The sequence below is a fragment of the Naegleria gruberi genome (assembly GCF_000004985.1).
Source record: "Naegleria gruberi genomic scaffold NAEGRscaffold_9, whole genome shotgun sequence".
Taxonomy (NCBI): domain Eukaryota; phylum Heterolobosea; class Eutetramitea; order Acrasida; family Naegleriidae; genus Naegleria; species Naegleria gruberi.
In genome coordinates, this window is record NW_003163318.1 from 239,476 (window position 1) to 264,255 (window position 24,780).

Below are 24,780 nucleotides of genomic sequence, written 5' to 3' on the forward strand. Positions count from 1 at the left end.
TTTAACATCCAATGTGAAGCAGGGGTTCCCGAGTGGTCAAAGGGGGTAGACTCAAGTTCTACTGCGCAAGCTTCGTGGGTTCAAATCCCTCCTTCTGCAACTTTTGCTTCTTTATCCCTTAATCTTTTTGATAAGACGACCATTTTCAAATATTTATTGTTAGTATGATGTCTAGTTTCTATGGTAAAATTTTTGTGCAACTCCAAATAGACTCTATAAAGATAATCAATAAAGATAACGCTGACCTCAAATATTCCAGCTGAAATACCTTGAAGATTTGAAGAGCTACTAAAACATTTAATTTCCAAAAGACTACAGCACCACAGGTTCCCAAGTTGTCTCCAACCTCAGTACTGATGTGGCTCGACGATGCTTAACTTCTCAAATCGGACGGGATGAGGTGCATTCATCGTGATATGGCCGTAGCCAATCATTATCCTAAAACCTTGAATATAACCATCACCAAAGAACCACATATACTATTTTTCTGACTAATGTCATTTTGAATATTAAAGTTAAGCCAATTCAAATGCCAAATGATATATAAAAGAGAACTACACCAAAATTATCCCCACTATGGATTGATTTTACTATTGGTGTACCCCATCCTCCCTACTCAACGATGTTATTATGTTATCAAGCACAAATACAACACAATCTCCAACAGTAACTACCATCAATAAGGAGTTTCGTTTTTTAATTAGAATTTTGGTGTGTTGAATGAGGAAAGTATCAGTTAGTGTATTGGTTTATTTCTTTTTAGGTCTCTTTCTTGGTCTTCCAATCTTTCTCTTGACGATTTTATACCTATCCTTCATGGAATCAATAGTTTCAATGTTGAATTTTCCACGATTAAATGATATAGAGATGTGTTTTCGTTTGGAAGATGGAATTTTCATGCCTTCACTTGCTGAAGATCTGTCAGAAGAATATTGGAGATTAGTTTCGTTTTTCGAATATGTTGATATTGATGAATAAACTTGTTGATCCTTTGAAGTTTCTATCACGTTAGTATCTGTACATGTTCTTAGAATTTCCAATAAGAGAAGCATCCTCTCCTCTGCACTATTTACATGTTCTGTCAATTCTATAAATTGTTTTAATCTAATGAAGTGAATTAAATGTTAATAAGTTGACTGAAATTTTTCAATAACATACGTTAAGCTTCCATTCACTAGTCCATCAATAATTGTCTTCCATTTTACATCATTAGATTGAGAAGGTTGTTGTTGACACATTTTTTAATTGTTGGTTGAATTGAACGACTAGAAACCAATGGACTTTGAAAAGATTCCAATCTAACACACACCGGTGGATCTTATCCACCCATTTGCAACTTCATGTTTGTTGAGATCTAAATTAACACAAATAGTGGTGAAAGTTGAAATATTTCAAATTTAAACGTCGTTATCTTTGAAGCGGTCTGTTAAAACTATGCGACCATTCATTGGTATTCGAAAGAGAAATTAGTGATATTTACGATATTTAGAAGGATAGTTGTTGAATTGTCAAATGCTACACTATTTGAATTCTTTCTTTATTTGTGATTCAGTTAGATGAGTGGTTCATCATCTAAGGCTTTTCATTTAATGTTGAACCGTTCAATGATTGTTACTCTTGGTTAAATATCAAAGTATCTCACAACAGTCTACAGAAGAAACATTACTGCAAAAGAAGAGGTTTGTTTATCATTGTTTTTGCCACTTTCTTTGATTAAAAAGAAAACGTTGTAAGTTTATTAGTGTACTTGAAAAGATTCTTGCGTATTTAGTACCTATATGTATCTATAACAGATCAATTAGAACAAATTCCTTATATATGTTAAAAATTGACCTATTTGGAATGCCCTGAACTGAATTAAGGCTAAAATCCTACATGGGAATCAAGTTTTTACGCTTCTGTTTCGTTAAATTCAAAAATGAAGCATATACAGCAATGTAATGTTGGTCAAAAAATTTAAGAATAATGAACAGAAATTCGTTGATTGAGATACAGCTATTGGAATGGCACCTTAACGTCTTGTGTTTCTACCAACGTTCAAGCATTTGCCAATGCTTGTGATGACACCTATCAAAATTAGATCCAAATAATGCTAACTAATTTTTTGTTTAACAAAATTTGAAGTTTGACATACATGTTGAAGGATACAATGAGTTGGAAGAAATGTTATCTGAAACACAATTTTCTTGATATAAATAGATGTCATTACTCATATCAATTCATTATTGAGAAAGGTGCAGCAATACCTTCAATAACCACACAGAATTAATTTCCTATTAAAATTCAGATTGGAGAACATTTAACAATTTCTCAGCCTTAATGTATTCGTTTCACTAGTACTAACAAACAATAATTGGCCAATAATTTACATTAGGTGAAAGTGTGAAGTTGTTATGTGTTGCATTAATTTGGATGACAACCCTTTTTTTAACGGGTATTGTAATTTTTTTAAAATAATTAAAAAATTATAAAAAAATGAGCGACGAAGATTTCTTTACCACACCTTCCAACGAAGAAACCCAACAACCTGCTGACGAAATGTTCGGCGATCAACAACAACCACAAGAGTCCTTTGATTCTTTCGCTTCTGGTGATGATAATGGATTTGTTGCTGATGATCAAGGTTTCGATCAACAAGGTTATGTTGAAGAACAAGAACAAGAACAACAAGATTTTGAACAACAAGGTTACGTAGAAGAACAACCAATGACTGTCTATGAACAACAACAACAAGAACAATACACCGAACCACCAAAGCAAGTGTCTGCCATCAGAGAATTCGAGGAAAAGAGATACAACGCCCTTATGGAAAAGGACAATGAAAGCAGAGTGCAACACGATAAAATTTTGGACGAAGCCAAGAATTATAAGGCCAAGTATATCAAGGATCGTGAAGAAAGAAAGGACACAAACTCCAAGAAGAACAAGGATGATGAAGAAATCTTCCGTTCAACCATGGAAACTGTTCACGAAAATGTCTGGGAAAATGTTATGAAATATGTTGACTTGAACAAGGCAAAGTCTCAAAACAAGCTTGACAAGGAATTGGATGATATGGACGAACAAATTCTCGGTAAGAAGAAGAAGAAGAAGAACCAACAAAAGGAAGAAGAAAAGACCACAGTCAAGAAAGCCGACCAATTTGATCATCTTGAAGTTGAACAAAAGGATACCACTAGACTCAGAAAGATCCTTTTGGAATTAAAGGCAGAAGCTCCAGCTCATTAAATAAACTTTAAAAGCAATTTTTGTATAGTAATAATTATTTTCATTTAAAATATTACAAAAATATTAAAATAATTAAATTTGTATTAAATTTATACAATTATTATTCTTAAGGTCTATTCACCAAGTTAACCAAACTTTGAGTACTCACAACTGCAGATGGGAATTGATTTTCCAATACAATCAATCTGTGAACTCTGGTTGCCTTCAATCTCTTTACGATAAGTTCCAATGTTGAATCTGGCTTACAATAAATATATGGATACTTTTCATTGACACTCTTTTGACGAACAGCAGATAAAAAGTCAATAACAGGTAAATCAAGGAGAGCAAATTCACCTTCAGAAACCATTTGAATATCTCTAGAACTTAAAACACTGATCAAATGTTTTTCTTCACTAACAATTGGCACAAAATTAACCTTATGTTCGGACATCATAACAAAAACATCAATAGTACGCATATTTTCATCAGCACAACATTTCAATTCACGTGATAAATGTAATTCATGACAAGTAGCATTGAAAACAGTGTTTCCTTCATTTTCATCAATAATTTCTTTCATCAATTTGATAACATCGGAGTGTGATACAACATTAATGATCATACCAGCTTCATCCTCAATAATAATACGCTTATTACCTAAAGCAAATTGTTGAATAGCATCCATAGCAGTGGCTGCTAAAGTAAGAGTTCCATGAGCATCCATTTTAGAGTAATTAGCAACTTTAATCACAGGTGTATCCAAAATAGCTTTAGCAACTTCTTGATTTTGGAGTAATTGAATTGTAATATTCTTTCTTGGTGATACTGGTGTATTATTAATATTGGCCATTTCAACAAGAGCTTGTCGGTAAGTATCAACCATGAAAGCAATAATATCACTAAAATCAATAAAGTGAACTTCTGAAGCTTTTTGAGTCTTTTCCTTGTGCGAATAAATTGGAGCAGAACGAACATCCCACTTCATAAGTTGTTGTATGGCATGAGAAATAGTTTCATCTGCAGTAAAAGAGAGAAGGTTTTTCTTTTGACCAACAAGTTGTTCTATAGTGGTATTTTGGAATGTTTCCTTCAAAATTTGCTTAGCAACAGACGTTGAAGACATGATGATGTGATGATGTAGTGGTGTATATGGAAGTAAATAGATCAAAACTTGTATATTCTTGAAGTGAGTGGCTTTAGTACTACAACAAGAATTCAAAATAATAGCGCGAAACGGGAAAGATCAAGCTTTGATATTTTTTTAATAATTTATAATGTTGTTGTTTTTGGGTCTTATTGCTGATGGAACCATTTTCATCGAATCTTAGCCTTCGTTCATCGCCCAACGAGAATTGAAATAATTAACGAAGTACCCAAGGAAGATTTCAAGTGAGCATCAAAGATAAAATTAACCATATTTCTTAACACTTGGTCCTCCAAAGTATACTCTGTTTTAAATGAAAATATGAAATAATATTTGATATCAATGAAGATATTGTTGTTGTTACTGTAGTTTAGTTTGTTTGGAATGATGTTGAAACTAATCAATAAGACCGGGTCCAAGTATGGTAATCATTAAAATTGTACAAAAGAGGAAAAAGTTGTGGCTCAATTGAGTAGAATTTTAAAGTAGGTACTCGGTTGTAAATAGCTTGTTTCAGTTCCTATTCGATATCTTGCCATTTCTTCAAATTTATTTATAATTATCATCATTCCTGTTGAATCAATTTACAATAAAGAGTTTAGAGTTGTTCGTTATTGGGATTCTTGTTTAACCAAATGCTATTAAACATATTACAATTTTAATTCCTCCAATTTAATGTCATGAGCATTGAAATGATACTCTTTGAATTTTGAAATTAGTAAACTTTTCATTTCATTTTCCAAATTATTCGAAATTGTAACACTTCCATCAACAATTGCATTTCTCAAGACTGCATTTGCATACGATTCCATTGTAATATTATAATCTTTCCCTAATTTTCTGTAAGTATCATTTATATTATCCAATAAAGGTTCATACTTGACTGAATATCTAATATATTGATCCTTCTCTTTCGTAAAGTATAAAATATTGGAAATTCTTTGTGTTTTAACAGGAAAAAGAGTAGGTTTTTGAATGAAAGGAATTAAAAAGTGAGGACCCTGTTCTAAAGGTTCTTCAAATTGTGCAGATAACCTATTAAACACAACTCCTTTAAATCCAGGTTTAACAGAACAATATGATGCCTGGATTGCAATGGCAGTAAGACCTGCTCCGAGAATCCAAAATATTGGTGCCTTTCTTTGGTTGGACATTTTTTTTTGATAGAAGATTCTCATCAATGGTGATCATGTTGATCATTGAGAATCTTTATTGAAAATACTAAGCAGTAGATGAAATAGAAACGCCCATTATTATTGAGATATGAAAGAAAAGCACATGTATGGTTGGTATGTGAAGAGCTAATCAGTGGATCAGTTGTTTTGTTTCTAATTAAAATTCGAAAGCTCCTTAAAGAAAACAAGATAATGATCATTATCAAATCATTAAATTTATCAATGATTTGAAAATGTCAAGTCTTGCAAATATTAATAAAAATAAGGAGCTTCACCATTTTTCACCTTCGTATTGTTGTCGTTTGAGCCAAGTTGTCAAACACAACAGACAACAATGGTAATACAAAGGGCGATGTAGAAAAAGATGAGAGAAAAAGTCGAAATCATGTCAGACTTGTCAAACGTTTAAAAAAACTAAAAAAAATGCCAAAACATAAAAGAGTAGGAAAATATGAACTTTTTGAAAAACTAGGAGAAGGAAACTTTTCTAAAGTAAAACGAGCCATCGATACTGAAACACAAATTCAATATGCCATTAAAATTGTTGATATTTCAAGTGTGGCTAAAGAGGGAATGGAAAAACAAGTGAGAAATGAAATTTCGGTTTTAAAACAAATTAAACATCCAAACGTTGTACAATTGAAAGAAGTCCTAAAATCAGCAAATAACATTTACATTGTCATGGAATTGATTACTGGAGGTGAATTATTCGATAAAATTGTTGCTGCTCGTAAATTTACAGAAGATGTTGCTCGTCGTTATTTCCAACAACTTATTGATGGTATTGCCTATTGTCATGCCAATAGAATTGCTCACAGAGATTTGAAACCAGAAAATTTATTGTTGGATTCTCATGATAATTTGAAAATTACAGATTTTGGATTGAGTGGTATGATGAAACAAGGTGTCATGTTGGAAACTATTTGTGGTACACCTCACTATGTTGCTCCAGTAAGTATTCATCATCATTATCACCATTTATATATTTATATATTTCTAATTTCTATTTTGTTATTGTTGTATCATCATCATCATCATGTATTTGTATATATATATCTTTATAATAATAGGAAGTTTTGACTGGTAATTATGATGGTTTCAAAGCAGATATTTGGTCTTGTGGAATTATTCTGTAAGTAATGACAATATAGCAATTCATGAATAACACAATGGAAATTAAATAGTTTTGTCATGTTGTCGGGATGTCACCCTTTTGATGGTGAAACTGTCAATGATTTATTCAAGAGAATTGAAAATTTAGAATTTAAATATCCATCACACTTTTCAAAAGAAGTTCGTGCATTGTTAGATAAGATTATTGTTGTTGATCCGAATAATCGTGCTACAATTGCTGATATTCGATATGATCCATGGTTTAAAATTAATTATAATGGAACACTTGATGCCATGCTGTCGAGTGTACCAAATACAAGTAATGACTTGGTTGGTGAGAGTGGTGTTATTCAAAATAATGTTACTCAACCAGCAGCTAGTAACACAACAACAGATGCAAGTCAACAAGAAGGAAGCTCACAAACAAATGAAAATTCAGGTACAGAAACAACTCAAGTACCACTTCCTGCTAGAATTGTTGTGAATAATGAGGATTTGGAGAATGCAGTTCAAGATGTCGATATTAATGATGGTGAGGAGAGATTTGTTGTACAAGATCCAAATCAACAACGTGTTCCACGTGGAAATAGAGGTCAAAAAGTTGATCCATCACGTCGTCGTTTAATGACAGGAGGTACTAATGGAAGTAGTACTGAAAGAATGTCAATTCGTATGCAAAATATGGAACAATTGAATGCTTTCGAATTGATTGCTGTCATGATGAGAGGTAAATTGAATCCTCTTGTATCAAAGCACTTTACTAGACGTGCCAATCGTTTCTCAACTTGTGGACATCCAGATGATTTATATGATAGAATGATTCAATATTTACATGAAAAGAAATTTATTGTACGACCAAAGGAAACTGAATATGAATTCAAGGCAATTATTAAGAACAAATTGCATGAAATGAATTTTGCAGTTCAATTCTTTATTGTATCATTCGAAATGATCATTGTGGAGGTTATCAGGTTGAAAGGAAACATTTTGAAATTCCAAGAAATTTTCCGTGAACTTCAATCACTATTCGATTATGAAGCTCAAAAGAAGATTCTCTCACGTCCAAATAACTCTATAATATCTGTAACTAGCAGTCATGATTCCAGTAAGCAATAATTATTTATTATCTTTTGTTGTATAAAAATATTATTTATGTAAAATTCTAGTTTCTTCTGGCATTCTCAAATCAATCATTTCTTGCATTGAACTTGAATCGATAATATCCATATCATCTCCATTTCTTTGTATTCTTGATTCTATATTAACTTGATCAAAAGTTTGTTTGGGATTACCCATTTCTTCTTGGGTTTTATTGAATCGGTCAACTTGCTCCTAAAAGTGTTAACAAAATGAATTATTATTCGAAAGAGGTGCAATGCAACTTTACCTTACAAACAATGCTGTGCTTTGAGGTATTCTGAATAGTGTTGGACATTTTTTATTGAGAAATTAACTGTGTGAATCTTGGAAACTATTAATAAATGATAATTTTTCGAAAATGGAAACTTGACTGATTTGAATTTTATACATGTTAGGATTCAATTCCCATTTCAAAAACTCTACTACTTGAAATAAGAGTTGAAATCAAAACTTGACAATTTCATAGTTGTTGAAAAATTAAAATTTAAAATAAAATAAAAAAATTTAAAAAATTTGTTCCGAAAGTATTAATCTTCCTATTCTCTTATCCAGTATACTAGAGCATTCCTACCATGTTCAACAATGAACAATTATTATTGATAATTTATTCATTGGCAATACTTGCTTTCATCATTATTATTTTGTGCTATTTAAAAAAAATGTCTACATCAGCTAAGCCTTCCGTTCAAGAAATTCAAAAGGTTTACGTCCTTGTTGATGAAAGAAAGGATGTGAATGCTCTTAAAGAATGTGATGCCATGTTGCAAAAGTATCCAGAGTCTAGTGTTTTTCTCTCATTCAAGGCTTTAATTTTGATGAATTTAGGAAAGAGAAAGGAATCTATTCAACTTGTTGATGATGTTTTAGCACAAAAGAAGATGGAATTTCACGATTTTATTCTCCGAACATTGAGTATGGCTTTGGAAAAGGTACACGATTATAAGAGAATTGCAGAATTATATGAAAAAGTATATAATGCCATTCCGGCTCAAGCAATTACACAATATGAAGATGTGATTGAAAAGTATTTCTATAGTTTGGTAAGAAGTAATCAAACTGAAAAACAACAAACAACAGCTGCCAAACTTGCTCGTGCCTTCCCTGATAATCAACTTTATTCTTATTGGAATATTTGTAGTATGTTACTTATTGGAAAGGAAAAACCTCTTCTCTTCAAATTGGCATCTAAAATGTTAGAAAAGGAATTTTCACTTGAAAACAAAGATGTTAAAAAATTAGATGGTGTTATTTATTCGGAAAGATTGAGATTATACATTGAATCTGTATTGAATGCCACCAGTGATTATGAAGGTATTATCAAATTGATAATTAATGATGAACCATGGGGAAAGGAACTTGAACCTCTTCCATTTGATAGAAAGGCAATTCTTGCTGGATATTGTTTAAAGGTTGAAAAGTATTATACTTTAGCCAATGGTATTTATACTCATCTTTTGGAAAATGAAGATTCTGATGAATGGCCTTGGTGGTTGGGATTGATTCAAAGTACATTGTTGGCTATTCAAACAGGACAAAGTACTACCTCTATGGAATGGGAAGGGAAAACATTGAATTGTCACACCTCTATTGAATCATTACATAATTTTATTAAATCTCACCAAAATAGCAAGGATAAGAGAGGTCCATACTTGGCAGAATTGGAATTAATGAAAGTTTTGAAACAAAAGCAAATGAATGACTACAAATTTGAAAAGGAGGCCAACGAATTAATTATCAACTATTTCAAGACATTTGGATCAAGAAAGATTTGCTACGACGATCTTAAGGTATACCTCGAACTGGTAGCCGATCTTAGTCAACTTTTGTCAAAAATTTATTCTTCAATTGATTCATTGAAAGTTAATCAAATTGACAAGATTGAATATCAAATTACCTTCTTCAAGATCCAAAGACATACAAAGCAAAATGTTTGCTGTGCAACAGAGGATGAATTGATTACCACCCTCGTTTCAAACTATGCCCAAGCCCTTCCTCTTGGTAAGAATTTACTTGAAACTGATAGTCAATATGGTGATGAGTTTTTATTGATTGCTGCTCACTATCTCTTGGATAGAAAGGAGTATACTTCAGCAGTTATTCTTTTGGAGCTTGCCTTGAAGAGATCCAAGTACAACTTCCACTTCAAGGTTCTTTTAATTAGAGTCTATGCAACCATGAGGTCATTATCATCACGAGCATTTACTATCTTTTTGAATGAATTGGATGTCAAGCATATCCAATATGAAAGTATCAGCTATTTAATTTATCATGACTTGATGGGAGTTGGTGTTTGTGATAGAGGTGTTAAGGTTGCTGAAAAGATTCTCAAATTCTACGACTCTGAACATAGACTTTACACTTCACAATATCTTGCTCTTCCATATCAAAAACAAAGTTGGTCCAAGATTGAAGAAATGACAAAGTTCAACAGTAGAATCGATAATTCTTACTCTATTGCTAAAGCTCAAATTGACAAACTTTATCTCAAGCTTGTTTTTGATGATGTTCGTTCAGCCAGAGATATTTCAGAACAATTGAATATGACTGATTTGGATGATTACATTTATCACTCAGTCAAGTCTTCAGGAAAGTCTTTCTCACACAATGAAGATATCTCAATTCTTAAATATTTCGGTAATGAAGATTTGAAGAATAATATTTTAATTCCAAAAGAGCTTGTTGAAAGACCATCATTGGACGAATCTTTCACAAAACTCAGAATTATTGAAATTATTTCTGACTTTGTAGCCAACAAGGAAATTTCAGTATCCAAACCACCTATCCAAATTATTAATCCAAAGAAGAAGAAATCAGAAAAGGAAAATCTTGAACATGCTGCTAAAGTTAAGGAACACGAAAGAAAGGTTGAAAATGCCAAGAAGGCTTTGATGAAACTCAAAGAAAAGGCAGAGAAATTATTGAAATCTATTGAAGGACTTAATTTACCGATCTATGTTTCTCAAATAATCAACTATATCATTTCTCTCGTTGGTGATGAAACCCCAAAGACTGACTTGTTGGACTCTTTCATTCAAACTTTTGGATCGATAGACTTTTTGCAAAATAAGGATAACTTACACTTATTGACCCATGAAATCATTTGGGGACTTACATTCTTCCAATTTATTTATTCTCTCATCAAAGATTTGGGAGCCAAGTCAGACAAGACATATGCCTCTCTTCTTCTTAAATTCAAATCCACACTTTTACAAAAGGCCACACAAATTGATACATTCATCAGGGAGAGCAGAAAGAACATCACTACCCTCTCGGAGAATACCTCAATTTCTCACTTTTTCACTTCCCTATCATCCTATGATTGGGATGTTGTCTCCAAAGAAGTTTTATTGGACCTCAACAGTCAAGTTCATAAGGGTGGCTACTTGAACAATAAGATTGAACAAATTATCAGCAGTATGGTATTCCAATACAGTAAATAAATTTATCATGTTACCAACAGCTACTTGACAATCAACTTGATCTGTTGAATATTGGAGTGTTCTAAAGTATCAAACCCTTACGAGAAAAAAAATGGTAGTTCTCTCCCTTAAAAAAACCAATGTAAGTTTTTGGTTTCATTGATCATGAGGATCATCATTGTTAAAAATAGGGCGTGGAGGACATGATCCTTCTAAGGAATGCAACTGATAATGATATTGTTAATAATTTAAGAACAAGATACATTAATAATACTATTTACAGCTATATTTCTGATGTATTAATTAGTGTAAATCCATATGAACCAATTCATGGATTATACAGCCACGAGCAAGTCGATATCTACAAGAATAGATATTTCAATGAGGTTCCTCCTCACTTGTATGCTATTGCCGAGAAGGCTTACAGAAACTTACAAAGTAAGTTTATATTTATGAGAATTCAAATTAATCAAACTTTATATTAAGAACATTTAAAAAGTCAATGTATTATAATTTCAGGAGAAAGTGGAAGTGGAAAGGTTTGTTTATAAATTTCCTTCTTACTAATTTAAGTTTCAGACTGAGGCATGTAAAGAAATATTAAAATACGTTTCCATTGTGAGTGGAAATGATGAAGATGTTCTCCGAGTGAAGAATATTATTTCAGAGAGCAATCCATTGTTAGAAGCCTTTGGTAATGCTAAAACAACTCGAAACGACAATTCATCAAGATTTGGAAAATATTTTGAAATCATGTTTGATAGTATTGGAAAACCTTTAGGGGGTGAGATTACTATTTATTTGTTGGAAAAGAGTAGAATATGTAATGTACCAAAAGGAGAACGAAGCTTTCATATTTTCTATCAAATGATAAGAGGAATAGATTCAAAGATTAAGGATGCCTTGGGAATTTTAAATATTGAAGAGTATTACTTTCTAAATCATTCAAATTGTGATTCAATTTCTGGTGTGAACGATGCCGAAAGATTTCAAACAACAGTCGTAAGTTTCAGCACAAATATGCAATTTTAATTATTATCTAAATACAGAGAGCTATGACTTCAATGGGGATAGACCAAGAAAATCAGTTAAGAATTTTCAAATATCTTTCTGCTATCTTGTTATTGGGTAATTTACAATTTTCTGAAAATGGAACATCAACAAAAGTTATCAATAGAAAGCATCTTTTAAAATGTGCCAGTTTGCTAAACATTGATGAAACTCTTCTTGAAGGAGCAATGACAAAGAGAATTATATACGCTGAAGGTCGTCCAATAGAAACTCTTCACAATTCTATTCAAGCCAAGAATACAAGAGATGCTCTTGCTAAACTGATTTATGAAAGAGTTTTCCATTTTGTTTTGAAAAATGTAAATAATGCCATGAAATGCTCAGACTTTGATTTGACTATTGATATTTTGGACATTTATGGATTTGAAGTGTTTGAATCAAATTCTTTTGAACAATTAATAAGCAACTATGTGAATGAAAAATTGCAAAACATATTCTCAGATATGGTTATAAAATCAGAAATTGATGAATATGAGGAGGAGGGAGTTCCACACAGTACTGGAAACCATGTCAGCAACAAACCTATTTGTGAGTTAATTGATGGTAACAATCCACCAGGGATAATGGCTTTATTAGATAGCATTTGTGCATACTCAAGTGCAGAAGATTCCTATGAGGCTGATAAGAAGTTTTTGGAGGCCCTCTCAACGATCAACAATAAGAATTTCTCTAAGAGATCCAACAGCTTTATTGTTGAACACTATGCTGGTCCAGTTTCATACAATGGGTTTTCTTTTACAGAAAAGAATAAGGATTCATTGTCGAGGGATGTTATCTCGTGTATTCAAAGTACAAATGATAATCTGCTGTATAGGTTCTTCCCTGACAATACAGACTCAAAGAAAAGACCACCAACTGCTTCTGCAAAGATCAGAAAGAGCATAGATGAGTTGATTCAATCTATCTCAATAAGAGAAACTCATTATATTAGATGTATAAAACCAAACGAGACAAAGCAACCAAGGCAATTAGATTTAAAGAAAGCACTTCACCAAGTTAAATATTTAGGATTATTGGAAAATGTAAAGTTAAGAAGGAATGGCTATTGTTACCGAGACAGTTTTGCAGAATTTTTCAACAAATATCGTGTTTTGTTTAGAAATACTGTAGACTGGAGTGGAAGTATTGAACAAGGAGCGCTTGCTATTTTATCTGATTGTGACATTCCTTCCACAGAGTATTTCATTGGAAAGTCAAAAATCTTCCTGAAATCACCTGCATCTGTGGCTGTCTTAGATGAATTAATGGATAGATATTACCACAGCAAAGCTACAATTATTGCAAGAGCATTTAGAAGATACCAATTCAAAAAATACTTGCAAAGTTTGAAAGCCAAAGCATTAGATGTTTTGAGAGACAAGAAACAAAGAAGAAGAAATTCGGTTTGTAGAGAGTATCGAGGAGATTATTTGGACTTTTTTAATAATGCTCAATTATTAGAAATCATGCAACCTTACAAACATGAAGGTGGAGTTTTCTTTGCTGATCATTTCAAAAGACCAAAGGCAAAACTCTTCAAATCAGAACCAGCAATGGCTAGATTACAAGGAATAATTACTCAAAAAGCAATCTACTTTATATCCAGATCAAAAGTGAAGGAAAGATTTTGTTTGTCCATCTACAAGAGAATCCCATTTTCTCAATTGGATTGTGTAATATTATCAAATCTTCCAGATAATTGGATGTGCATTAAGATTTTGGATGATTGTGCAATTTTCTGTCAGAGTGAACATAAGGTTGAATTCTTGACAATATTGGACGACTTGTACAAAAAGGAAATAGGTGGTGATCTTCACATATTATTTTCGAATGATTACGAATATGAATACAAGAAAAAGAAGTTCAAAAAGGTTGAATTCATTACAGATTATACTAACAGACACCGTGAATCTGTTATTCAATCAACAAAAACATTCAATTTCCAAATTACTGTTTCCAAAGGTCTCTCCTACGAGCAAGTTTGTGAAATTGCAAAGAAATCATTCTCCAAATTAACTAGTTCTCAAAAATCCCATAACTCATCATTTGGATTGGCTCTTGGAAGTTTGGGAAATTGTCCTAAATTACCAGTTGTTGTAGAGCCTATTGCAAATGCTCTTCCCCCACCTCTTCCTAAAACAAAGCCAATTGTTATTGACTCAGATGATCAAATTAAGCTGCCTATTATTGAACAACCACCAACTATTGTTGAATCAAATCAAAATGATGATCCAATTGATGAAAATCAACCAACAAGACTATTAGTTCTGTACGACTACCATGCTGCTCTTGAAGATGAGCTCACTCTGAAAGATGGAGATGTTGTTAATCTCATAAAAATGAATTCTGACGGCTGGGGATTGGGAGAGATTGTTGATCCTGGAGACAGAAAAAAGGTTGGATTTTTCCCGCTTAATTATTGTGTTGATGAAAACTCATTTCTCAATTTCTACTCAAATTCAGATACCTTGCAATAATTAAATTATCACTTTGAATGCATTAATAAAGGCTGCTACAATATTAAGGATTAGAATAACCTTGAATGTGGATAGAATTCTTCTATATACTGTCTTCACTCTTTCAATTTCTTCTTTAGAAGTTGTGAAATATTGTATGTAGTAAATGAAAAGAGTCTCATATATCTTGGCTCCATCTAAGAATTCGACAGGAGCCAAATTAAAAACTGCCAATCCAAGAGAAAGAGCTGCCGTATATTCTAACAACTTTTGAGCATAAAATGCCATACCAAGAGTCATAAATTTCGAAAATAGGTTAATAACCTTTACATCACTGACAACTACCTGACTGAAGAATTGTTCCAAAGTTCCCATATATAATAAGTCTTGTTTTCCTAATACAGATACACGCAATATATGAATGGAAGAATCTGAATGAGGTAAAATACATTCGTGATCGTCTGGTTCTGGTACACCATTACACACTGAAAAGACTGTAGTTTGTCTTACATTCATGCAAACATCTTCCTTTCCTTTAAAACAAAGTAGACTATATCTTTCGTCATCGTTTTCATCAGTGCAACACTTATTATTGTACGATTGCCTTTGTTGTTCTATGTGTTTTTTTGGTACCATGAATCCTCTTTTTGATTTCAATTCTTGAATAACCTCCATGAAATTATCCACCTTTGAAATTGAGAGGCCATTAATTGAAAGAATATTGTCATACTGATTCAAGTCTCCATAGAGTGGATTTTCCGTATGAACATGCTTTACAAATACTCCATTTGCAGGTCTTTCCACAATCGACAAGAATGAAGTTGGATTGAAAAATAGAAATAATCCAAATCCAATAATAATACATAAAATAATATTATGCCATACACCTCCACAATAAACCATTAATCTTACAAAAAGTGGTCTCCTTTCTAAACTTTCAGTTTCAATAGCTACAAATGCACTCGGAAGGAAGTAGAATATTGAAAATCCAAATGATTCAACTTTAACATCATGATAATCTGCTGCTATGGCATGTCCAAATTCGTGAACTATTAAACAAACCACCAAAGCAATTATCAGAAGGCTAACCTGATTTAGTGGAATATTAACACCAGGAATTAACATCACCATATCCATTTTAGGTAATGTAGGAGCAGCTTCAACACTCTTAGGATGCATATATTCATTTGAAGGAATCAATCCAAACACAAAGTAAAATAAATGAAATACCAAAAATGCAGCACAAATCACTAACATTATCATGCTTAAATAAACACCAATCATGAAACTAATCTTGAAAAATCGACTAGCAAGCACATTCATCGAATTTCTCATTGCAAATAATTGTTTAGGTAAATATCTAGAAAATCCACTCCATTCGAAAGTAATAAATCCAAATCCATGTTCTGTAATATTAAACATTGCACAAAACTCCGAATAGCCTGTCCCATCCGATTTGAAATATTTAATTCCGAAGGGAATCAACCACAATATCGACAATATACAAACAACACCAATAAATAACCCGTACGATCCAACAACATCGCCCATCACATCAAGCAATTCTCCCATTTTTTTTAAAACTTTAAAAATTAGAATATTTTACAATGATGTAATACAAATTACAAAACACGTGTTTTCCATAGTTTATGAAACTGAACATTTAATAGTATTATGGAACAATATTATGAAAACTTCCATTAAAAATCTATTTTCTTAATAGGAATGACATTATACAATGTAATCGTAATCATCAAATTCCTTACAAAAAAAAATGAGCAGTCACGATGAGGGAAGAGTATTGTTTGTTTCAACAAGAGGGCAATTAACAAGGAAGTCTTCCACCACTTTGAGTCATACAAAGGAAATAAGTTTTAATAATTCGGAAGAGGTGGCTGTTATTTAAAAATCGAGAATTATTTGGGAATGTTATGTGGATGGTGTTGATTTCGTGTATTGTGATGTTTGTGTCGATGCAACAACTTCAGTCATTCAACAGTGTTGCTGCCGCCTCCGACAATTCTACATTTAGTTGCAGTGTAATTGTAAATAATCAAGCGAATCAGAGTTTATCGGATAGGAATTGTTTGAATGGGGGTAAATGTGTTTTAGAGAAGGGAATTTGTAATTGTACAAGTGGATTTACAGGATCAAATTGCTCTATTACCATTGTTGCACCTATTCCTCAGAGCACCATTAATGAAACAACAAAAAACGAGACTAATTCAACCTCACTTGATAATACCAAGGATATTATCTCTAATACTACAAATAATAGCACAAATCCAGATAATAATATTGTCACTCCTCCAACTTGGAAATGTGTTCAAGGCGTGAATTGTATATTTGGAAATTGTACTTCAGATGGAAAATTTTGTAATTGTAGTATTGAGGCATTTACAGTGAAAAATGAAACCCTTGTAGATCCATTGGATATGGTTTATTGTAATTATAAGAACTGTCCAAATAATTGCTCAATGAATGGTGTTTGTGATTATAGTACTGGACAGTGCATATGCTCTGAGCCTTATTTCAGTAATGATTGTTCTCTAAAGAATTGTACGGTATCATGCGTGAAAGGACAAGGAGATTGTGACTTTAATACTGGAAAATGCAAATGTAAAGACCCTTATTTTGGAAAAGATTGTTCCTCAATTCAGTGTGCAGATCCATCATGCAATTCTGTAGGAAGATGTAACCATAAGAAGGGATTGTGTGAATGTGATGCTGACCATTTTGGAGATGCTTGTCAATTTTGGCTTTGTAAGAATAACTGTACACAACATGGATTTTGTAACACCACAACTTCACTGTGTTCATGTGTTGGAGCCTGGACAGAAAGAGATTGTGGAGTCAATTCAAACGTTGTGGAGATGGGAAAGATCAAAGAAAGCTCAAGAATTATCGGTACTTTATTTGTATTCCTCGTCCCAATATCATTAGTTATTGGCTCATATTATGTGACATATTCCTACTTTGGAGGCTATTTCTTTTTGATAGTGGAGATTTTCCAATTCATTGGTATAACCAGTTTGATTGGAAGTAATAGCCCAGCTCTCTATTTGAAATATTCCTCGTTTTTTGAGTGGTCAAACTTTTTATTTAGCACTGCTGAATCTGCTGTTGTTCAATCTGCTGCAGTAGAAATTGGTGATATTGTTGTTCGATCAGTAGAAGAGGAACGATTGCTCCTCTACAAATTAATTGGTATTTCATTTATTGATAACTTGTAAGTTTACTCTCATTGAAATATTAATCATCTATTTAGTGTATTGATTACAACCTCAATCGCTATTGCCATTATGATTTCAGTTTCACTAATCCTTATCAAAGTTATTAGAGAAAAGTATTCCGTTTACAATAACCAAGATATTGATGTAATGAAGGACAGAATATTCATTGTTTCTATTAGGTTATCCTTGCTTGTTTATTCTGGTATTAGTTTGAGTACATTTTATCAAATCAAAATGACCTTGCTTTCACAAGCTCCTATTGTGACACTTTTTACTGCTCTCTCAATATTTGTGGCATTTGTTCTTGGTTTTCCCTTCTTGGCAAGTGTTGTACTCAAAGCCAACAGTGACAAGATTTGTCAAAATACTACACACAAAGACTCTCCATTTACTCCTCTCCACAATGAATTCAAACCAGCAACATATCAATTCTTATTAATAGTCCTCATTAAGAAATGCGCATTCTCATTTGTTATTGGATTTTTTGAGGGTATTGAGTTATTGATTGGTCTATTGTGTCTCCAAGTTACTTATTTATTTATTATTCTGATTCTTAGACCATATACCCAACCTGGAAGAAACACCATTCAAATCATGGTTGAAGCTGTCAATTTATTCAACATTGTTGTATTGGTTCTATTCAATGCCTTTCCATTTAACTCATTTGCCTCAAATCTCCTTACCATCATTACAATTTTCCTTCACTGCTGTATTATTATCCTTGCTGTTGTCATTTGCATCTTTGAAAAGAAGAGAAATACTGAAACAAATTCTTCTGGCTACAGAGCTGGTCTTTTAACAGAAGAAGAACTTGAAATTCAAGGAACTCACACCATTTTTGAAAGTGATTCTGAAGATGAAAGAGTCAATAATTTAGATTTACGATCTGATTTTCATGAAATTGACCTAGATAATAAATAAATCTAAACAACAACAATAATAAATAATTGGAAAGTTTAAAAATATTTTTTGTTGAATAATAAAAAATGTTTGAAAGAACTAGAGTTTGTTTAGGAGGTTTGGTTTGGAAGCAAAAGCGATTCAATCAACTTCGTAAGAGAAGAGCCAGAGAATATCAAAATAGAGTTTTCAATGTTGAGGTAAGCATTTTGTGATTCCGAGGAGAGGAGTACTTACCCGAAATTTATCAAATTGATTGGAAATTAATTTTATATTTTGGATGATAATTATTATTATTTGGAATGGAAAATATGAAATAACAACAATAATAATTGGAATCATTTCGACAATAATACCTGATGATGATGACGAATACTTACTTTTATTTGAACAACAATAATTAGGACGAACTTAAACATCCATATGCTAGCTTTGCCCCACTCCAAAGAGATAACGGAACTTTGGCCAACTTTAACATCAACAATACTGCTCACCAAAACGAAGTTATCAATCGTATCAACAATGCTTTGAATTCCTCCATTAATAATTTCACTTCAATCTTCCCACGTAAACAATAAAACCCAACAAACTAAGTTACACTAATAAAAATTGTGGATAATTTACTACTTTATAAACGAGGATACGGTGTACTGTGATAATAACAAAAACAATACTTTTATAATTTAAAATTTAATATTAAAAAAACAAAAAAGATTCGCTTTGGTTTTTTTAAAGCCAAAACATTCCGAGCACAAGAACAACAATATCGACACTGTACATAGAGTATTATGATTGTATAAATTCTTCAACAGATCAGAGAGTGGATTAATTTGTTTTTTAAAAACCTGTACAACATCAACATCACTTTCTTCTACATATTGATAATAATTATAATGGATAAATTATTTAAATTAACAAATGATGAGTTGGATAGTATTAATCTAGTACAATATAAAAAGAAACTTTATCAATTCTTTAATGTCCAACAAAATCCTCATGAAAAATCAGCAATTGCTCTCCATATTGAAAGTGTAATATTACCAACCACACAAAATGTATTAAATTATCCTCCTAAACATATTGGAGAAATTATAACAGAAACACAATTGATAGATCTGTGGAAGAGAAGATTATTATGTTATTTGTATTTGTTTTATGTGGATAACATTCATCCATTACTGTTTCAGATTGTTCATCATTTGAATTTCTCTATGAATTATTCTTCATCAATGAGTTTGCAACAGATAATTTGGAGTGGAGCCCAACATTTTCCTCCAGAAAGAAGAAATTGCATTCTTATTGAACTTAATTTACTATTGAGATTAGTTTCCCTTTCATTTAATATCTCCTCCTCTTCTGAATATATAGCTCTCCATGAAATTTCTGAATATGTTTCAGAAATTAATCTAAATAATCCTGATATACAATGGTTGAAAAAAGCGACTCTAAATTCACTTTTCTCAAGAGAAAATAGTGATGAAGTGTATCTTTTCCAACAAATTCAATTCTTGGCAACATCAACCCTTTTAGCCAAAGTTAATGAATTGAGATTACAACATGATTTATTTTCTCTGAAAGGGACAAAAAATCATGGATTATTCCCAAAGTTGCTTAATGATAAGCAATTTCCATCTCCTAGCAAGCCAACCTATTTCAATTCACCTCCCTTATCTAATTCATTAGTTGGATTTGAAGAATCTTTAAATAATACTATCACCATATCTCCACTTTCAAAGTTCGAGGCGAAATTTTATCGACCAACCCCACCACTTTTAGAATTTAATCCTGATTACGAATTTTTATGGATTAATGATGTCAATACATATTCCACCACTAGTTTCACTAATGAAATGAAACAAAACACTGCAGAATTTAAATTAGATCCTAAATTAGATATTGATAATACTCATCTATTCTGTCTGTATGAGCTAAACTCTACTAATAAGGGAGGGTTTATGAGCTCAAATCACCAACGAAGTCAGCAACAATCATCAGTAAGCTCTTCCGAAACCTCTAATTCCTCACAATCTAGTAATGATGGTTTAGTACTAATGAAGCGAGGAAAGACTACTCAAGAAAACGAAATGAACGAGCTGTTTTCCAAGGCTTTCAAACAACAGCTTCAACCAGTGCAGATCAAGTACTTGCTGCAAAACTTTGATAAGCTTACCATGTTAACAGATTTACTGACTCCAAATAGACTTACAGATTTGGTAAAAAACAATAGAGAAGTTGCAAGCAAATGTCTTCAAGTATTGATACATTCGAATAATAAGCGTTTGGATGAATATCTTTCTGTTCTAGTATCTATTCCAGTATCTCTACAATTATTGGAAGCTGTAAATAATCTGCTAAATAAGACAGACAAAATTACTACAGGGATTTTCACCAAAAATTTAGAAGATTCCAACAGCTCTTCATATTTACACATTCTTCTAAGGAATTGTATCACACACTGTAATCAATCCATGCAAGATCCTCCATCTCAAACAAGAAAAGTAAGATTAATTTGTGTTTTCGTTCAAAGGCTTATAAGAGAAGAAATTCTAGTTGTAAACCATGACGATTTCATATTTATGGAACTTCAAAGTTTCTGTATCGAGTTTATGAAAATTAAGGAAGCAGCAGATCTCTTCCAATTACTGAAAGAAAAGATCTAATAAAAATTTTCAGAACAACCTAATCACTTTCATAATCACTTTCAAAATCGCTGTCAAATTCACCACCAAAGTCATCATCAAAATCAGCAAAAATGTTATCTCTTTTAAGTGCAGATGGATGGGTAGCATTTCTACGATATTCCACTTTTCCTGAACCTGAAAATGTAGCTCCAATTATTGGTTGACAAGATTTGGATTTCCATTCACCAAGAGGCTTTTCTGAACAAAATGCCCTATTCACATAGACAACAAATCTACTTCCCTTAAAATCATACCAAACACTGATAACTCCTCCTCCCATAAGAGGTGCTTGGCAACCATACATTATGGAATCCTTAATATTAGTTTCTATCCAGATTACAATTTAAATTATTTTAATAAATCTTACCTGAAACAAATCCAATGTGGAACCCCTTTAAATTTCCTGTAATTTCAAATTCAAAATAATACCTGTGTGTATCAGATCCATAACTGGTTTGTGATGGCTTAATGGTAAAATCCAAAATTCCACTAGCAACATTACGATATGGTCTGACAATAGTGGACTGAACAGTTCCAGACAGTTTTTCTTCATCCTTGAATTTCATAATAGAAAATTGCATATCCAAAAGATTATCAAATAAGTGTTGAAGGTTATAAAATTTTGCTTCCTCTTTAAATTCATCAATATTTTCCTCATCTCTAACTTTCTCGTAAAACAAGCAACAATCCAAAAAATCCAAGCTTTGAAATTTCAGATAGAATTTTTCACTAATTAAACTTACATGTATTGAAAAAAGTGGCTTTTTCTCTTTGGTATTTTAATAGTGTTCGTTTTAGAGTTGGAAAGCAAATTTTCAAAATATTCATAACCTTCAAACCATTCTCTGTTTGCTTCAAAGGTTTTTCCATCATCAAATACTATTTTGACTTGTTCGGAATTAGAGGATAACAAGTCATCATTCTTTCTCTTCTTGGATGTAGAATCATTAGATAAGGCCTTTCTTTTCATTTTTTTAATTCATATTCTGTAGGAAATTAACAAGGCACTATTTTGCTGAAAAATTTAGTGCTGATTAATTTCGTGAGAATTTAAATTTTAATTTTGTTTTTATTATGCCATTCTTGGAAATGGTATTTAAATAAATAATCTAAAAATGATTTAGTTTGAGACTACGTCATCAATCTTCAAAAGCATTCTAACTAACTCGGTAGATAAAGCGATAGCACTCAATGTTGTCAGTGTTGGTTGGATAACATTTTCTTCAACCATATCTGAAATCAAACCCTTCTTAACATTGATACCGGCATTCTTTTCACCGTGCATATGTCTATTTTTGAGTTCAGTAACAATCTTAATTGGTGACAGACCTGCGTTTTCAGCAAGAGTGGTTGGAATGACTTCCAAACTTTCACCGTATTCACGAACACAATATTGAATAGCACCTCTGAGAGTCTTTGAGTATTCAACAAGTCCTAGAGAAATTTCAGTTTCTGGAGCAGAACCACCAGCAATGATACTCTTCTTCTTAACCAAACTTCTAACAACGCACAAAGCATCATGGAGGGATCTTTCAGCTTCATCGAGCATCAACTTGTTTGAAGATCTAACCAAACAAGTGACAGTCTTACCTTGAGATGGAATACCAGTAATCTTGACAATTCTACCATCACCAGTGTTAACTTCTTCAACTAATCCAGCAGATCCGAGCTTTTCCTTCTTGAATGAATCAATAGAAGAAATTGGCTTACAGTTCAAAGTCTTTGAAATGAATTCAACATCCTTTCTATCAATATCTTGAATGACCATAATACCCATCTTGGCCAAAAAGTGCAATGACATATCAGTGGTGGCATCTCTCAAAATAGACTTTTGAATCAAGAGAACATTACATCCTTCCTTCTTGATTTGCTTACAGAGATTGAGCAAATAAGCTCTTTCTTCTCTCAAAATTCTATCAATTTGTGTATAGTCAGTAATGACAACATTGTTTTCCATATCAGTCTTTGGTGGTGACAATTGGAATTGAATCAAACCAATCTTGGCATCCTTGATAGAAGTTGGACCACCAGCAGACTTTCTAGTACCTTGATCCAAAACCAAACCTTCAATCAATTCAGTTTCTTCAAGAAGACCTCCCAACTTTTTAACAATCTTGATATCGTTCAAATCTACATTGGATGCATCCTTTGATTCAACAACACGGAGAACAGCATCAACAGCTAATGGAGCCAAAACATCGGCATATTGGTAAACAACCTTTGAACTCAAGGAAGTCTTAGCAGACTTAATCATATTTTCACGATCAGTTAAATCCACTTTAGTAGACATATTATCGAGAATTTCTTCAGCTTTATCCACACACAATTTGAAAGCATCAGAAATTGTAGTTGGGTGAATACCTCTATCGAGCAAGTTTTGACAAGCAGCAAGCAAAGCTCCAGCCATAACGACAACGGTAGTAGTACCATCACCAGCTTCAATATCTTGTGATTTTGACAAGGAAACTAACATTTTAGCAGCTGGGTGAGTTGGCTTCATCTTATCCAAAATTGTTGCACCATCGTTGGTAATAATGACTTCATCTTTAGGGAGGACAATCATCTTATCCATACCCTTTGGTCCTAAACTAGTTCTGACGGAATCAGCCAAAGCTATAATAATGTTGATAATAATGCAAAGTTTTCGGATTTGGATGATGATAATGTTGTTGTTGTTGTTAGTGATGATGCAATTCAATGATGATGAATAATATCAAATAGATAAGACAAGTTAATCCATCAAACAATCAATCCACAAAAATACAAATGTATAATTAGTTTCAAAGTTATGATTTTGATTCTTACCCTTGGCGGCTTCAATATTTGAGTAACGGACATCCTTTCCTCTTTCCTTTTCATTGACATTGGTTTCACCTTTACCTCTTTGGAAGTTTTGTGTTGGAGTGGCACCTTGTGTTTGAGACATTTTTTGTATGTTGATGTATAAAGGCTCCCAGGTGTTGTGATTTGTTAAATTTTTTTAATTTTATTAAATGAGGTACGGAAGCTTGGCGGAAGTTTGTTGTAATTTGAGAGGTTTTGTATGATGAGTGTATTCAACTCAAGTTGTCTTGTATCGATATTTGCATAGGAAACAATATGGTTTTGTAGTACAAACACATTCAATGTATTTTGGAATGAGGTTTATTAATTTTGTATGATGAAATAATTTTTTTCTTTACTTTCAGCATTCAAGAATATTCATTATTTCAAAGTTTTCTACTACCTTTAAATCAATAATGCTCGTTTAGGAATGTTG

At 32.4% G+C, this 24,780-nt stretch overlaps 11 protein-coding genes and 1 non-coding gene across 12 annotated transcripts; 7 read left to right on the forward strand and 5 right to left on the reverse strand.

Annotated features, from left to right (window-relative positions):
• The first annotated feature begins 18 nt into the window (after nucleotides 1-18).
• NAEGRDRAFT_t137 lies at nucleotides 19-99 on the forward strand. The gene has a single exon. It is a non-coding gene; the product is annotated as a tRNA-Leu (tRNA).
• A 650-nt stretch (nucleotides 100-749) lies between these two features.
• On the reverse strand, nucleotides 750-1,238 carry NAEGRDRAFT_64160 (uncharacterized protein; the record flags this gene model as incomplete). Its single annotated transcript, XM_002680534.1, has 2 exons — nucleotides 750-1,104; nucleotides 1,159-1,238. 2 exons carry the CDS (start codon nucleotides 1,236-1,238, stop codon nucleotides 750-752), a joined length of 435 nt encoding a protein of 144 aa, XP_002680580.1.
• Nucleotides 1,239-2,475: 1,237 nt separating this feature from the next.
• Nucleotides 2,476-3,259, forward strand: NAEGRDRAFT_57212 (uncharacterized protein; the record flags this gene model as incomplete). Its single annotated transcript, XM_002680387.1, has 1 exon — nucleotides 2,476-3,259. The coding sequence occupies one exon, from the start codon at nucleotides 2,476-2,478 to the stop codon at nucleotides 3,226-3,228; it is 753 nt and encodes a 250-aa protein (XP_002680433.1). The 3' UTR covers nucleotides 3,229-3,259.
• Nucleotides 3,260-3,334: 75 nt separating this feature from the next.
• Nucleotides 3,335-4,333, reverse strand: NAEGRDRAFT_46881 (uncharacterized protein; the record flags this gene model as incomplete). Its single annotated transcript, XM_002680535.1, has 1 exon — nucleotides 3,335-4,333. One exon carries the CDS (start codon nucleotides 4,331-4,333, stop codon nucleotides 3,335-3,337), a length of 999 nt encoding a protein of 332 aa, XP_002680581.1.
• Nucleotides 4,334-4,558: 225 nt separating this feature from the next.
• On the reverse strand, nucleotides 4,559-5,508 carry NAEGRDRAFT_78683 (uncharacterized protein; the record flags this gene model as incomplete). The annotated part of the gene is made up of 1 exon (XM_002680536.1): nucleotides 4,559-5,508. The coding sequence occupies one exon, from the start codon at nucleotides 5,506-5,508 to the stop codon at nucleotides 5,005-5,007; it is 504 nt and encodes a 167-aa protein (XP_002680582.1). The 3' UTR covers nucleotides 4,559-5,004.
• A 444-nt stretch (nucleotides 5,509-5,952) lies between these two features.
• On the forward strand, nucleotides 5,953-7,798 carry NAEGRDRAFT_78684 (serine/threonine protein kinase; the record flags this gene model as incomplete). Its single annotated transcript, XM_002680388.1, has 3 exons — nucleotides 5,953-6,480; nucleotides 6,600-6,661; nucleotides 6,714-7,798. The coding sequence occupies 3 exons, from the start codon at nucleotides 5,953-5,955 to the stop codon at nucleotides 7,756-7,758; spliced, it is 1,635 nt and encodes a 544-aa protein (XP_002680434.1). The 3' UTR covers nucleotides 7,759-7,798.
• A 643-nt stretch (nucleotides 7,799-8,441) lies between these two features.
• On the forward strand, nucleotides 8,442-11,222 carry NAEGRDRAFT_64165 (uncharacterized protein; the record flags this gene model as incomplete). The annotated part of the gene is made up of 1 exon (XM_002680389.1): nucleotides 8,442-11,222. One exon carries the CDS (start codon nucleotides 8,442-8,444, stop codon nucleotides 11,220-11,222), a length of 2,781 nt encoding a protein of 926 aa, XP_002680435.1.
• A 182-nt stretch (nucleotides 11,223-11,404) lies between these two features.
• Nucleotides 11,405-14,728, forward strand: NAEGRDRAFT_64166 (myosin; the record flags this gene model as incomplete). The annotated part of the gene is made up of 4 exons (XM_002680390.1): nucleotides 11,405-11,639; nucleotides 11,721-11,740; nucleotides 11,781-12,203; nucleotides 12,251-14,728. 4 exons carry the CDS (start codon nucleotides 11,405-11,407, stop codon nucleotides 14,726-14,728), a joined length of 3,156 nt encoding a protein of 1,051 aa, XP_002680436.1.
• Nucleotides 14,729-16,680: 1,952 nt separating this feature from the next.
• Nucleotides 16,681-18,861, forward strand: NAEGRDRAFT_46883 (uncharacterized protein; the record flags this gene model as incomplete). Its single annotated transcript, XM_002680391.1, has 2 exons — nucleotides 16,681-17,936; nucleotides 18,498-18,861. The coding sequence occupies 2 exons, from the start codon at nucleotides 16,681-16,683 to the stop codon at nucleotides 18,859-18,861; spliced, it is 1,620 nt and encodes a 539-aa protein (XP_002680437.1).
• A 711-nt stretch (nucleotides 18,862-19,572) lies between these two features.
• On the forward strand, nucleotides 19,573-21,521 carry NAEGRDRAFT_78685 (uncharacterized protein). The gene has a single exon (XM_002680392.1). The coding sequence runs from the start codon at nucleotides 19,734-19,736 to the stop codon at nucleotides 21,498-21,500; it is 1,767 nt and encodes a 588-aa protein (XP_002680438.1). The 5' UTR covers nucleotides 19,573-19,733; the 3' UTR covers nucleotides 21,501-21,521.
• Nucleotides 21,522-21,874: 353 nt separating this feature from the next.
• On the reverse strand, nucleotides 21,875-22,491 carry NAEGRDRAFT_64169 (uncharacterized protein; the record flags this gene model as incomplete). The annotated part of the gene is made up of 2 exons (XM_002680537.1): nucleotides 21,875-22,223; nucleotides 22,265-22,491. 2 exons carry the CDS (start codon nucleotides 22,489-22,491, stop codon nucleotides 21,875-21,877), a joined length of 576 nt encoding a protein of 191 aa, XP_002680583.1.
• Nucleotides 22,492-22,573: 82 nt separating this feature from the next.
• NAEGRDRAFT_78686 (chaperonin subunit delta) lies at nucleotides 22,574-24,493 on the reverse strand. Its single transcript, XM_002680538.1, has 2 exons — nucleotides 24,327-24,493; nucleotides 22,574-24,134 (listed from the first exon to the last, which is right to left on the reverse strand). The coding sequence occupies exons 1-2, from the start codon at nucleotides 24,445-24,447 to the stop codon at nucleotides 22,642-22,644; spliced, it is 1,614 nt and encodes a 537-aa protein (XP_002680584.1). The 5' UTR covers nucleotides 24,448-24,493; the 3' UTR covers nucleotides 22,574-22,641.
• Nucleotides 24,494-24,780: the final 287 nt, after the last annotated feature.

Bases quoted from the DNA above. Each gene is read 5' to 3' on its own strand.
- NAEGRDRAFT_78685 (XM_002680392.1), top strand. From the start codon at position 19,734: ATGGATAAATTATTTAAATTAACAAATGATGAGTTGGATAGTATTAAT.
- NAEGRDRAFT_78686 (XM_002680538.1), bottom strand. From the start codon at position 24,447: ATGTCTCAAACACAAGGTGCCACTCCAACACAAAACTTCCAAAGAGGT. The intron at 24,135-24,326 runs GTAAGAATCAAA...ACATTATTATAG, and splicing joins AAATATTGAAGCCGCCAAGG to CTTTGGCTGATTCCGTCAGA.